General features: G+C 47.0%; 1 protein-coding gene across 2 annotated transcripts in view; it reads right to left on the bottom strand.

The window, feature by feature from the left end:
- Window positions 1–315: 315 nt before the first annotated feature.
- The window catches only part of NCOA5 (nuclear receptor coactivator 5), a 28,547-nt gene continuing 14,711 nt past the window's right edge, over window positions 316–14,151 (bottom strand). For both annotated transcript variants that reach the window (XM_060771789.2, XM_067468329.1), the window contains 2 exons: window positions 5,500–5,826; window positions 316–1,409 (listed from right to left, as the gene is read on the bottom strand). In XM_060771789.2, the coding sequence (XP_060627772.2) occupies window positions 775–1,409; window positions 5,500–5,826 (962 nt within the window). In that variant the 3' untranslated portion in view covers window positions 316–774. The remainder of the gene's footprint in view (window positions 1,410–5,499; window positions 5,827–14,151) is intronic.

The following is a 14,151-nucleotide window of genomic DNA, read 5'->3' as shown; positions in this document are numbered from 1 at the left end:
CCTGCTTCTTGGCAGAATGGGGTTGGACTGGATGGCCCAGGAGGTCTCTTCCAACTCTTTGATTCTATGATTCTATAATTACATATTTATAATACAGGTAATATTACTAATAATATTACAATATAACTGGCATAGTACAATATAGCAATGTTTAAAACTGATATTGTACTATGCTAATAATATAATATATTGTATGTATATATATACCTTGTAAGCCGCTCTGAGTCCCCTTCGGGGTGAGAAGGGCGGCATATCAATGTCGTAAAGAAACAAACAAACAAATTCAGAACCACGTGCCCCTCTGGAGCGTCTGTATATATATATATATACACGTTCTTTTGTTTTTATTTAAAAAGGTGAGGTCCTCTTCATAACTGGACAGAGGTTTTTTATCTACATGACCAAAACAAACAGAAACAAAAACCCAGAAACCGTTCGGGAACGGAACAGCCACAGTCCCAGGAAAACAAGGCTAAACAACAAAACTCATGAGGAACGGCCTCTCCTCCAAGGGACGCAAGGAAGCCGTGCCGGGCACCCCAAAACGCCGGCTTTGTGTGTGTGGTCAGCACCAGCCCTTCCAGGGAGTAACTGGGGCAGGAGATCATATCCTGATTTGCACGAAGCCCTCGGAGCCCCTTGCGCCCAGACACTGAAGGGATGGAGGGGGAGGGGGGGGTACACACGGCCCCCCAAAATGGGCTGGGCAATGGGAGGCAGGGGAAGGCGGGCGCAACCCTTGTGACTGGCAGGAGAGGAGGAAAGGGCCGGGCACTAGTAATGCCTGGGGTAGGCGCCCATAGCGGGCTGGCTGGGGGCCATGGCCCGGGCCTGGCTGACCGTCTGGCCAACCAGGTGCGAGAGGGCGGGGCCGCTCTGGATGAGGGTGTCGAGGGCCTTCTGCACGCTGGGGTTGTCGAAGTTGATCCCGGAGGAGGTGGGGGCGGGGCGGGTGGAGGCCGCGTTCCCGGGGGGCGGGCCCCGGTTCTGCTGGTACATGGGCTGGGGGGGCTGCTGCGGGGCCGGGCCGCGGGGGCCGGGGCCGCGGGCGGGGCCCTGGTGGCCTTGGAACTGCGGGGGCCCCGGGGCCACCGAGCGCTGCTGCGAGGAGGGCATCCCCACGCCGGAGCCGCCCAGCGCGGCCGCAGAGTGGTTCTGGGAGGGGGGCCCCTGGGGAGCAAAGCCGGCGCTCTGGGGGGGCCCCAGGCTGGAGCCGCTGTTGGTGGTGACCGCCGCCCCGCTGTTGAAGAGGCTGAGGATCTTGGCCTGGAGCTCCTGCTGGGGGTTGGGCGCCAGGGCGCTGGAGCCGGAGGGAGGCAAGGGCTGACCGCTCGGGTGGGACGGAGCACTGGGCAGTGCCGCCAGGGAGGAGGCCGAGGGGGCGCCCAGAGCTGGGCGGGGATGAGAAGCTGCGCAGAGAGACAGAGAGAGAGAGGGGTCAGGATCAAGCCCACACCACGCGAGAACAGAGTCCAGAGGAGCAGAGATGGTACGGCCAGGGCTTTGGGGGAATGGGCTCAAGTGAATTCTGCTAGGAAAATCCCAAGAAGCAAAGGCTCCACAGCTACCACCTTGGGGTTGTGTGATTCTCATTCAGGCATGCACAAACTTTGGCCCTCCAGGTGTTTTTTACGAGAGATTTAGGATTGTCTGCACGCCCACTTTTCCCTAAAATATCCATCCTATTTCACTTTGACATGCCCAGCATTTTAAATTTTTTAATCATTGCATTTGGCCCTGCCACAGGTTTTTAAATGCGCCGTGATATTATTGTTATTGTTTTGCTTTGTTTATGAGTTATTTACTGTTGTATTGTTGTCGTTGTGTTTTATTGTTGTTGTATTTGGGCTCGGCCTCTTGTAAGCCGCACCGAGTCCTGTAGGAGATGATAGCGGGGTATAAATAAAGGTTTATTTGTTATTGTTATTATTATTATTATTTTGGACTTCAACTCCCACAATTCCATGGCCCTCTGTCAAGGGTGCTTTGAAGGTGCTTTTCCTCCATGGCAGGAGGTTGGACTGAATGACCCTCAGGGTCTCTCTCAACTCTATGTATACACAATTCTATAATAATAAAAGAAGTCATCGTACTAATAATAATAATAATAATAATAATAATAATAATAATGCAGAGGCTGGATGGCCATCTGTCGGTGCTTTTCTGCATGAAAACAAAAGGGGGTTCGACTGGCCATCTGTCGGGTGTGCTTTGAAGGTGCTTTTCCTCCATGGCAGGGGGTTGGACTGAATGACCCTTGGGATCTCTCTCAACTCTATGTATATACAATTCTATAATAATAATAGAAGTCGTTGTACTACTACTACTACTACTAATAATAATAATAATAATAATAATAATGCAGAGGCCTGATGGCCATCTGTCGGGGTGCTTTGAAGGTGCTTTTCCTCCATGGCAGGAGGTTGGACTGAATGACCCTCAGGGACTCTCTCAACTCTATGTATACACAATTCTATAATAATAAAAGTACTAGTAGTCATACTACTAATAATAATGCAGAGGCTGGATGGCCATCTGTCCGGGGGGCTCTGATGGTGCTTTTCTGCATGAAAGCAGAAGGGGATTCAACTGAATGGCCTTTAGAGGCAACTTCCAACTGTAAGATTCTATGACACTATGATGCATCTAGACCTGGCATGGGCAAACTTTGGCCCTCCAGGTGTTTTGGACTTCATCTCACACAATTCCATGGCCATCTGTCGCATGGGCAAACTTTGGCCCTCCAACTTTGGCCATCTCTCGGGGGTGCTTGGAAGGTGCTTTTCCTCCATGGCAGGGGGTTGGACTGAATGACCCTCAGGGTCTCTCTCAACTCTATGTGTACACAATTCTATAATAATAATAGAAGCCATCGTACTAATAATAATAATAATAATAATGCAGAGGCTGGATGCCCATCTGTCGGGGGAGCTTTGAAGGTGCTTTTCCTCCACGGCAGGAGATTGGACTGAATGATTCCCAGGGTCTCTCTCAACTCTATGGATATATAATTCTATAATAGTAATAGTAGTAGTAGTCATAATAATAATAATAATAATAATAATAATAATAATAACGCAGAGGCTGGATGGCCATCTGTTGGGGGGCTCTGATGGTGCTTTTCTGCATGAAAGCAGAAGGGGGTTCAACTGAATGGCCTTTAGAGGCAACTTCCAACTGTAAGATCCTATGACACTATGGTCCATCTAGACCAGGCATGGGCAAACTTTGGCCCTCCAGGTGCTTTGGACTTCAACTCCCAGAATTGGCCATCTGTCAGGGGTGCTTTGAAAGTGCTTTTCCTCCATGGCAGGGGGTTGGACTGAATGACCCTCAGGGTCAATCTCAACTCTATGTATACACAATTCTATAATAATAATAGAAGTTGTCGTACTACTACTAATAATAATAATGCAGAGGCTGGATGGCCAACTGTCGGGGGGGGGGGGGGTGTCTGATGGTGCTTTTCTGCATGAAAGGAGAAGGGGATTCAACTGAATGGCCTTTAGAGGTCACTTCCAACTGTAAGATTCTATGACACTATGATGCATCTAGACCAGGCATGGGCAAATTTTGACCCTCCAGGTGCTTTGGATGGCCATCTGTTGAGGATGCTTTAAAGGTGCTTTTCCTCCATGGCAGGGGGTTGGACTAAATGACCCTTGGGATCTCTCTCAACTCGATGTATCTATAATTCTATAATAATAAGAGAGCAATACTAGTAATAATAATAATAATAAGAAGAAGAATAATAGAAAAACAGAGGCTGGATGGCCACTTGTCAAGGGGTTCTGATGGGGCTTTTTCTGCATGAAAGCAGAAGGGGGTTGGATTGGATGGCCTTTAGAGGTCACTTCCAACTGTAAGATTCTATGACACTATGATGCATCTAGACCAGGAACGGGCAAATTTTGACCCTCCAGGTGCTTTGGATGGCCATCTGTTGAGGATGCTTTAAAGGTGCTTTTCCTCCATGGCAGGGGGTTGGACTAAATGACCCTTGGGATTTCTCTCAACTTGATGTATCTATAATTCTACAATAACAAGAGCAATAGAAGTCATAGTAATAACAATAATAATAATAATAATAATAATAATAATAATAATAAAAGAAAAACAGAGGCTGGTTGGCCATCTGTCAAGGGGTTCTGATGGTGCTTTTCTGCATGAAAGTAGAAGGGGGTTGGATTGGATGGCCTTTAGAGGTCACTTCCAACTGTAAGATTCTATGACACTATGATGCATCTAGACCAGGAACGGGCAAATTTTGACCCTCCAGGTGCTTTGGATGGCCATCTGTTGAGGATGCTTTAAAGGTGCTTTTCCTCCATGGCAGGGGGTTGGACTAAATGACCCTTGGGATTTCTCTCAACTTGATGTATCTATAATTCTACAATAACAAGAGCAATAGAAGTCATAGTAATAACAATAATAATAATAATAATAATAATAATAATAATAAAAGAAAAACAGAGGCTGGTTGGCCATCTGTCAAGGGGTTCTGATGGTGCTTTTCTGCATGAAAGTAGAAGGGGGTTGGATTGGATGGCCTTTAGAGGTCACTTCCAACTGTAAGATTCTATGACACTATGATGCATCTAGACCAGGAACGGGCAAATTTTGACCCTCCAGGTGCTTTGGATGGCCATCTGTTGAGGATGCTTTAAAGGTGCTTTTCCTCCATGGCAGGGGGTTGGACTAAATGACCCTTGGGATTTCTCTCAACTTGATGTATCTATAATTCTACAATAACAAGAGCAATAGAAGTCATAGTAATAACAATAATAATAATAATAATAATAATAATAGAAAAACAGAGGCTGGATGGCCATCTGTCAGGGGGCTCTGATGGTGCTTTTTTGCATGAAAGCAGAAGGGGGTTGGACTGGATAGCCTTTAGAGGTCCCTTCCAACTGTAAGATTCTATGACACTATGATGCATCTAGACCAGGAATAATAATAACAGAAAAACAGAGGCTGGATGGCCATCTGTCAAGGGGTTCTGATGGTGCTTTTCTGCATGAAAGCAGAAGGGGGTTGGACTGGATGGCCTTTAGAGGTCCCTTCGAACTGTAAGATTCTATGACATTATGATGCCTCTAGACCAGGCATGGGCAAACTTGAGCCTTCCGGGTGTTTGGGACTTCAACTCCCACAATTCCTAACAGCCGGTAGGCTGTTAGGAATTGTGGGAGTTGGAGTCCCAAACACCTGGAAGGCCCAAGTTTGCCCTTGCCTGAAAGGGACCCAGGTTTGTTTTCTGCTCCTGCCGCAAGGGCCAAGACAGCAAGAGAAGAGATTCAACCTAAACATTGGGAACAACTTCCTAGCCATCAAAGGTGTTCAACGGTAGGCTCTTGAGTTTTGCAAAGAGAGGATAGATCTGGCCATTTGTCAGGAGAGGAGAGCGTGGCAGAAGGGGGTTGGACTAGATGGCCCCTTGGGTGGCGATTCCACACCCCCCCCCCCCAGATCCCACCCTTGGGGCTGAGGACTTGCCTGGGAGGGCGTCTCCGCTGGCCCGCAGCTGCCGCTCCTTGCGCTCCCGCAGGTAGTTGATGATCTTGTCGGTCTCCTCGGCCGTCAGGTAGCGGTTGTCGGCCAGCAGGTTGAGCAGGGCTTGGATGCTGGGGGGGTGCCCCCCGCGGGGCCCCTCCTCGGAGGACGGAGGGGGCCGCTCCCGCTCCTGGAGGATGGTCTCGTCGGCCATCTTGGCGGCCTGCCGGGCGATCTCCTCGCGCTCCTTCTCCCGCACCTCCACCTTGTAGCGCTCGTAGTTCTTCGCCACCAGCACCATGGCGTCCGCCTGAGGCATGTTGCGGTGCTCTGCGGCGGGAGAGAAAGGGTCAACCAGGATAATAATAATAATAATAATAGTAATAATAATAACTTTATGTATACCCCGCCACTATCTCCACAAGGACTCCCTCTGGACCGTGCCCTGACCTACAAGAAGCACTGCCTGAACATCAAACAAAAAGTGGGTGCTAGAAACAACATCATACGAAAGCTGACTGGCACAACCTGGGGATCACAACCAGACACAGTGAAGACATCTGCCCTTACGCTGTGCTACTCTGCTGCTGAGTGAGTATGCCCAGTGTGGAACACATTTCACCACACTAAAGCAGTAGATGTGGCTCTTAATGAGACATGCCGCATTATCCCAGGGTGTCTGCGCCCTACACCACTGGAGAAATGACACTGCCTAGCCGGTATTGTACCACCTGACATCTGCCGGGAAGTAGCAGCCAATAGTGAAAGGACAAAGGCAGAGACATCTCCAGCCCATCCCATGTTTGGGTATCAGCCAGCATGTCAACGACTTAAATCTAGACATAGTTTTCTAAGATCTACAGAGACACTGACTAGAACACCTCAGCAAGCGAGAGTCCAAAAGTGGCAGGCTCAAACCCAGAACCTCAATCAATGGCTGATACCAAATGAGAGATTCCCCCCTGGGCACACAGAAGACTGGGCAACTTGGAAGGCGCTGAACAGACTGCGCTCGGGCACCACGAGATGCAGAGCCAACCTTCAGAAATGGGGCCACAAAGTGGAATCCTCGACATGCGAGTGTGGAGAAGAGCAAACCACTGACCACTTGCTGCAATGCAACCTGAGCCCTGCCACATGATGCACAATGGAGGACCTTCTTGCGGCAACCAAAGTGGCCACCTTAATTAGCATTTGATGGCTTGGCAGTGCCTGGGGGAATCTTTTGTTGGGAGGTGGTTAAAAAAAATTGTTTACTCTCTGTTGTTTTGCTGTTGTAAAACCCTAATTAAGGTGGTCAGTTGAAACATTCACACCTAGCTCCAGCAGACAATAGTCCTTTGCCCCACCCTGGCCATTCCACAGATATATAAACCCCTTTTTCCTACTTCCAACAGACCTCACTACCTCTGAGGATGCTTGCCATAGATGCAGGCGAAACGTCAGAAGAAATTGCCTCCAGAACATGGCCAAATAACCCGGAAAAACCTACCAAAACCCATGGTATAATAAATGACACCTGCAGGCTAAGGTAAGTAACCAGTGAGTGTCAAGACGGAGACACATGCGAGATAGGCATCCAACGGGACCTTACAATGTTCCCTGCCTTCCTTCCGAAGCACGCACAGCTTCTGACTAGACTCTAGGAGTCTCTTGGCATTCAATATCAATTAACTATTCCAAATCAATTAACTCTTTGCCCCTGTCAGGTAAATGAATATCAAAGCCTCTTAATTACTACTTCCTTCACTGCCTTTCCCTCGACTTCACCGCGCCTCCTCCTGTCTTCCAAAACCTCTGTCTGCAACACTCTGTGGAACAAATTTAAAATTACCTTCACTTCCAATCTGCTTGAAATCGTGTATTTTTCCATCTCAGTCTCTGCAGTGTGCTCTCTGCCACGAAAAATTCCTCCTCCTATTTCCCTCCGAGACATCTCCCAATCAATCAATACATGTGAACCTGTTATCTTTGTCCAAATGTTCAGATTCCGAAATGCATTTCCCACCTGGCGTTTCCTTCTTATTTCTCGACTTTCCTATTTCGTTTTCTTCTCTAGCTTTGCTTCCCCGTAAGTCAGAGTCTGCTCCACTCTATTATGAGAAGGCAGGAGCTTGAAGAGCTTGAAGATGTGGTTGTTCCAGTGTGCCTTCCCAGAATAGGAAACTCCAAGCATCATGTCCCAAATGCACTTTACGAGAGATTTAAGATTAGGTTCTTGTGGGGTTTTTCGGGCTATAGAGCCATGGTCTAGAGGCATTCTCTCCTGACGTTTCGCCTGCATCTATGGCAAGCATCCTCAGAGGTGTGCTTGCCATAGATGCAGGCGAAACGTCAGGAGAAATGCCTCTAGAACATGGCTCTATAGCCCGAAAAAACCCACAAGAACCTAGTGAGTCCAGCCATGAAAGCCTTCGACAGATTTAAGATTGTCTGCACACCGCACCTATCTCCAAAAACCTATCAATTTCACCTATCATGCCGCACCGAGTCCTTCGGGAGATGTTAGCACGGTATAAATAAAGGATTATTATTATTATTATTATTATTATTATTATTATTATTATTACCAAGTTTGCAGACAGGACCAAATTGGGAGTGAAAGCCAAGACTCCAGAGGACAGGAACAGGATTCAATACGATCTTGACAGATTAGAGAGACGATGGGCCAAAACTAAAACAATGAAGTTCAACAGGGACAAATGCAAGATACTCCACTTTGGCAGAAAAAACGAAATGCAAAGAGACAGAATGGGGGACAATGAGACCTGGCTCGAGAGCAGTACGTGTGAAAAAGATCTTGGAGTCCTCGTGGACAACAAGTTGAACATGAGCCAGGAATGTGATGTGGTGGCAAAAAAAGCCAATGGGATTTCGGCCTGCATCAAGAGGAGTCGAGTGTCTAGATCTAGGGAAGTCATGCTCCCCATGCTCTATTCTGCCTTGGTTAGACCACATTACCTGGAATATTGTGTCCAATTCTGGGCACCACAATTCAAGAGAGATATTGACTCTAAGCTGGAATGTGTCCAGAGGAGGGCGACTAAAATGATCAAGGGTCTGGAGAACAAGCCCTATGAGGAGTGGCTTAAGGAGCTGGGCATGTTTAGGCTGAAGAAGAGAAGGCTGAGAGGAGACATGATAGCCATGTATAAATATGTGAGGGGAAGTCATAGGGAGGAGGGAGAAAGCTTCCTTTCTGCTTCCTTGCAGACTAGGACGCAATGGAACAATGGCTTCAAACTACAAGAGAGGAGATTCCATCTGAACATGAGGAAGAACTTCCTGACTGTGAGAGCCGTTCAGCAGTGGAACTCCGGAGTGTGGTGGAGGCTCCTTCTTTGGGAGCTTTTCAACAGAGGCTGGATGGCCATCTGTCAGGGGTGCTTTGAATGCAATATTCCTGCTTCCTGGCAGAATGGGGTTGGACTGGATGGCCCAGGGGGTCACTTCCAACTATAGGAGTCTATGATCTGAATTGTGTTGTGCAATTGTTGAGAAATTTCAATGTATTAATTTTTTTTGTCTATGAATTAAATGCATGTGATTAAATAAATGCATTAAATGTGTTACAATTCCCGACCCTGTCCTCCCAGGGTGGAGTCACATGCAAATTAAACATGCCATTGATATCTCTTCCCACGGACCCTTTAGTGCAGTGTTTCTCAACCTGGGGGTCGGGACCCCTGTGGGGGTCGTGAGGGGGTGTCAGGGGGATCATCAGAACACAGTATTTTCTGTTGGTCATGGGGATTCCATGTGGGAAGTTTGAGCCAATTCTATCATTGGTGGAGTTCAGAATGTTCTTTGATTGTAGTGAACTATAAATCCCAGCAACTACAACTCCCAAATGTCAAGGTCTATTTTCCCCAGACTCTACCAGTGTTCACATTTGGGCATATTGAGTATTCGTGCCAAGTTGGGTCCAGATCCACCATTGCGTGAGTCCACCGTGCTCTCTGGATATAGGTGAACTACAACTCCCAAACTCAAGGTCAATGCCCATCAAACCCTTCCAGTGTTTTCCATTGGTGCTGGGAGTTTTGTGTGCCAAGTTGGGTTCAAATCCATCGTTGGTGGAGTTCAGAATGCTCTTTGATTCTAGGTGAACTATAAATCCCAGCAACTACAACTCCCAAATTACAAAATCATAGAATCAAAGAATCAAAGAGTTGGAAGAGACCTCATGGGCCATCCAGTCCAACCCCATTCTGCCAAGAAGCAGGAATATTGCATTCAAAGCACCCCTGACAAATGGCCATCCAGCCTCTGCTTAAAAGCTTCCAAAGAAGGAGCCTCCACCACACTCCGGGGCAGAGAGTTCCACTGCTGAACGGCTCTCACAGCCAGGAAGTTCTTCCTAATGTTCAGATGGAATCTCATCTCTTGTAGTTTGAAGCCATTGCTCCATTGCGTCCTAGTCTCCAGGGAAGCAGAAAACAAGCTTGCTCCCTCCTCCTCCCTGGGGCTTCCTCTCACATACTTATACATGGCTCTCATCCTTCTCTTCTTCAGGCTAAACATGCCCAGCTCCTTAAGCCGCTCCTCATAGGGCTTGTTCTCCAGACCCTTGATCATTTTAGTCGCCCTCCTCTGGACACATTCCAGCTTGTCAAATCAATCCTCCCCCAACCCCAGTAGCATTCACATTTGGGCGTATTGGGTATTTGTGCCCATATTGGACTAGTGAATTAAAATACATCTGCATATCGGATATTTACGTTAAGATTTATAACAGTAGTAAAATGAGTGTTATGAATTAGCAATGAAAACAATGTTATGGTTGGGGGGTCATCACAACATGAGGAACTGTATTAAGGGGTCACGGCATCAGGAAGGTTGAGAACCACTGCTCTAGTGAGACCTTTTGCAGTTGCATGCGGTTGAGCCTTTGCCAATTCCCTCAGGACCTCTCAGTCCTTTGCCAGCATGTGACGTAAACACGCGAGGAAGCAACTCCACCTCCTCCCTTTCAATCTCGGTTACTTTAATTCACCTTTGAAAACACGACCGCGGAGGAGCCTGATTGTGACCGCTTCACTGCCTGTGGGTGCTTTGGAGGTATTTGTGCGGAACACACCAATCACTCTTGCTGGTCGCAATGAATACAATATCCTTTTCAATGTCTTCTCATTATTCACAGCAGAGGCATGCCGCTCTGTGGCCATCCCTGGTTTCCCCCCAATGTATTTACTCTTTTTTCAGGTGCAATTTGATAGCAAGCAATCAGCAAAGCAAGCAATCAGCGATCGCACTCCGTCTTCCACACTTCTCTTTTCCTCCCTCACCCAAGGAAGGAGTCCAATCAGATGCTTTCCCCTCTAAACTCTTCCTCTTTTTTCAGAGTAATCTCCCTTGATGCAACTGCTTAAACTAATCAATTGTGTGCGGAGGCAAAAATCACGCCTAGCTAGCCAGGCACAAAAGTTTACAATTGAGAAGGTGGTGCAGGAGTCAACAACCACAAAAACGTATCTTGGAAACAAATGATGTAGCTTTAGGAGGAGCTTCTTCCGCTCCTTCACAGCGCCTCTCTGAGAAGGAACAGGGTTGCCTTCTCCAAATTTGCACCACACTCATGTCACTCTCATTTCTAGAACTGGAGGATGGGAAGACTACTGGGAAATGTTCACAAAACTGTGGGGAAACCTTGAGAAGGAGAACCATTTTAGCCCATTGGTACGCTTGCTAACCCAATTGTATTTTATGGCTGCTACGATATATCTTAAATGAACACTGGTGTTAGCCATTTTAATGTAATTGTATTACAACTGCTTTTAGGGTATATGTTGTAATGTGTTACTCATGTTTTAGTTTACTATGTTTACTACTGAATTGTTTTTTTTTAATTATTATTTTCATCTCAATGCTTAATTCTCTGTTGTCAGTTTACTCTTGTTTCTGTGCATAAGAATCTAGAACCCTAGAGTTGGAAGAGACCTCCTGGGCCATCATCCAGTCCAACCCCATTCTGCCAAGAAGCAGGACAATCGCGTTCAAAGCACCCCTGACAGATGGCCATGCAGCTTCTGTTTAAAGGCCTCCAAAGAAGGAGCATAGGGAAAGGTTAACACTCCCATGGTGTGTTTTGTTGTCTGTGCCCGTTTGAAAGATTTCCCCTCTCTTTCTGTCCCTGTGAGAATTGGATTTTGGAACATTTCCCTTGTGGAAACAAGGATTAGAGGGAGGGGGGTAAACGCTCAGGGACATCTCTTAGGGGACCCCTTTTCCCCATCACAGTACCTCTTTCAGGGAGGAATTTCCCTTCTGAATTTCTCTCACTTCCTGTTGTCTCACCTCTATTCTTAACTATGAGTTGTTTGTAAGTTGGATGTGTGTAGCTGGATCTTGGAAACAACTGGTAAATTTGATTAGTTGTGTGCTAACTCAGTTCCACATTTCTCTAACAAAGCTTAGGAGGCAAATTTTGCTGGTTAACAGAATGTATTATTCTTTTTGCATAATGAATGAAGTTTTGTTTCATTGTTCATCGCAGAGGGCGATCTCAAGAGGAAGAAGAGGGCTGGAGAACACCAGGGGTATTAGAAACTGAAAATGGAAGGGATTAGGTTGGAGTCAGTTGACTCCTTCATGGAAGATAAGGCCTTTGAGGACCACACTTTTGGAGCTATTTGGTTCTCCATATTGTTTAGAGCAGTGGTTCTCAACCTTCCTAATGCTACAACCCCTTAATACAAAACAGTATTCTGAACTCTACCAATGATAAAATTGAATCAGTCTTGGCACACAGAACTCCCATGACCAACAGAAAATACTAGAAGGGTTTGGTGGTCATTGACCTTGAGTTTTGGAGTTACAGTTCACCTCCATCCAGAGAGCACTGTGGACTCAAACAATGATAGATCTGGACCAAACTTGGCACGAACACTCAATATGCCCAAATGTGAACACTGGTGAAGTTTGGGGAAAATAAACCTTGACATTTGGGAGATGTAGTTGCTGGGATTTATAGTTCACCTACAATCAAAGAACCCCAACAATGATAGAATTGAGCCAAACTTCCCACACAGAATCCCCATGGCTAACAGAAAATACTGTGTTTTTTGATGGTCTTTGGCAACCCCTTTGACACCACCTCGTGGTCCCCCCCCCCCCAGGGGCCCCACCCCCAGGTTGAGAAACACTGACTTAGAGATATTCCAGATATTTCTGCTGGAGAATGTACTACCCCAGATTTACTAGCTGATCTTTGTTCAACAAACGTCTTGCCAAGAAAACCCTGTGTTAGGTTCACTTTAGGGTTCATGTAGGTCAGAAATGGCTTGAAGGCACATAATCATAACAAATCCATTTACCTCTGCACAGTCGTACTGGATCAGTCTTCTCAATCATAGGAACATATTGTTCCTTATTACACTTTTGCAATTCAGATAAATAATCCACAGTATTAGAAGAGTGAATGAACTACATTCACGTATTTTGAATGGTCTTCAGAATTGCATTCACAGAATCCTAGAGTGGAAAGAGGCCTCATGGGCCATCCAGGCCAACCCCATTCTGCCAAGATGCAGGATGCACTGTTTTCTAAGACCTCTACACAATAAGAGAAATCACTGAAGTTACACATTGCTTCCTTCAAAAGCTGAGTAAGGAAGGAGATCCCTACTCAAGGCACAACCTCTGGGAACAATCTGTTTGAATCCTCCAACAATAAAGTTCCAGCGACTAAAATAAACAACTTTCTGCCTCAAAGGCGGAGACTGGTCTGAAGGTTTCTGAGAAGCAAGAAAGTGACCCAACAGTAGGCCGTCTTCCCAGAGCCCCAGAGTCACTGAGCGAAAAGGCCGCCATTTAAAAAGAAGGCGGAATCATAGAATGATAGAATCATAGAATCAAAGAGTTGGAAGAGACCTCATGGGCCATCCAGTCCAACCCCATTCTGCCAAGAAGCAGGAATATTGCATTCAAATCACCCCTGACAGATGGCCATCCAGCCTCTGTTTCAAAGCTTCCAAAGAAGGAGCCTCCACCACACTCCCTCCGGGGCAGAGAGTTCCACTGCTGAACGGCTCTCACAGTCAGGAAGTTCTTCCTCATGTTCAGGTGGAATCTCCTCTCTTGTAGTTTGAAGCCATTGTTCCCTTGCGTCCTAGTCTCCGAGGAAGCAGAAAGGAAGCTTGCTCCCTCCTCCTCCCTGTGGCTTCCTCTCACATATTTATACATGGCTATCATATCTCCTCTCAGCCTTCTCTTCTTCAGGCTAAACATGCCCAGTTCCCTAAGCCGCTCCTCATAGGGCTTGTTCTCCAGACCCTTGATCTGCTCCCCCTCCTCCCTGTGGCTTCCTCTCACATATTTATACATGGCCCTCATCATATCTCCTCTCAGCCTTCTCTTCTTCAGGCTAAACATGCCCAGTTCCCTAAGCCGCTCCTCATAGGGCTTGTTCTCCAGACCCTTGATCATTTTAGTCGCCCTAAGAAGAGGCCTAAGAAGCGAGGAGTGGCAAACACATGGTCTCCTCCGGAACTACACTCACAGGTCTAGGTCAGGAATATCCACAAAGGGCAGCAGCAGGAATTAAAGGAGGGGCACGGCTGCATGCCTGCCTTCCCCTAAAACACACACACAAGGGAGATCCAGTCCCTTCCCCCAGACCGGCCATTTGCGGGAGGCCCCCTGACCAGCCCCCTG

The sequence above is a fragment of the Anolis sagrei genome, chromosome 4 (assembly GCF_037176765.1).
Source record: "Anolis sagrei isolate rAnoSag1 chromosome 4, rAnoSag1.mat, whole genome shotgun sequence".
NCBI lineage: Eukaryota > Metazoa > Chordata > Lepidosauria > Squamata > Dactyloidae > Anolis > Anolis sagrei.
This window is presented reverse-complemented; position numbering and strand designations above follow the sequence as displayed.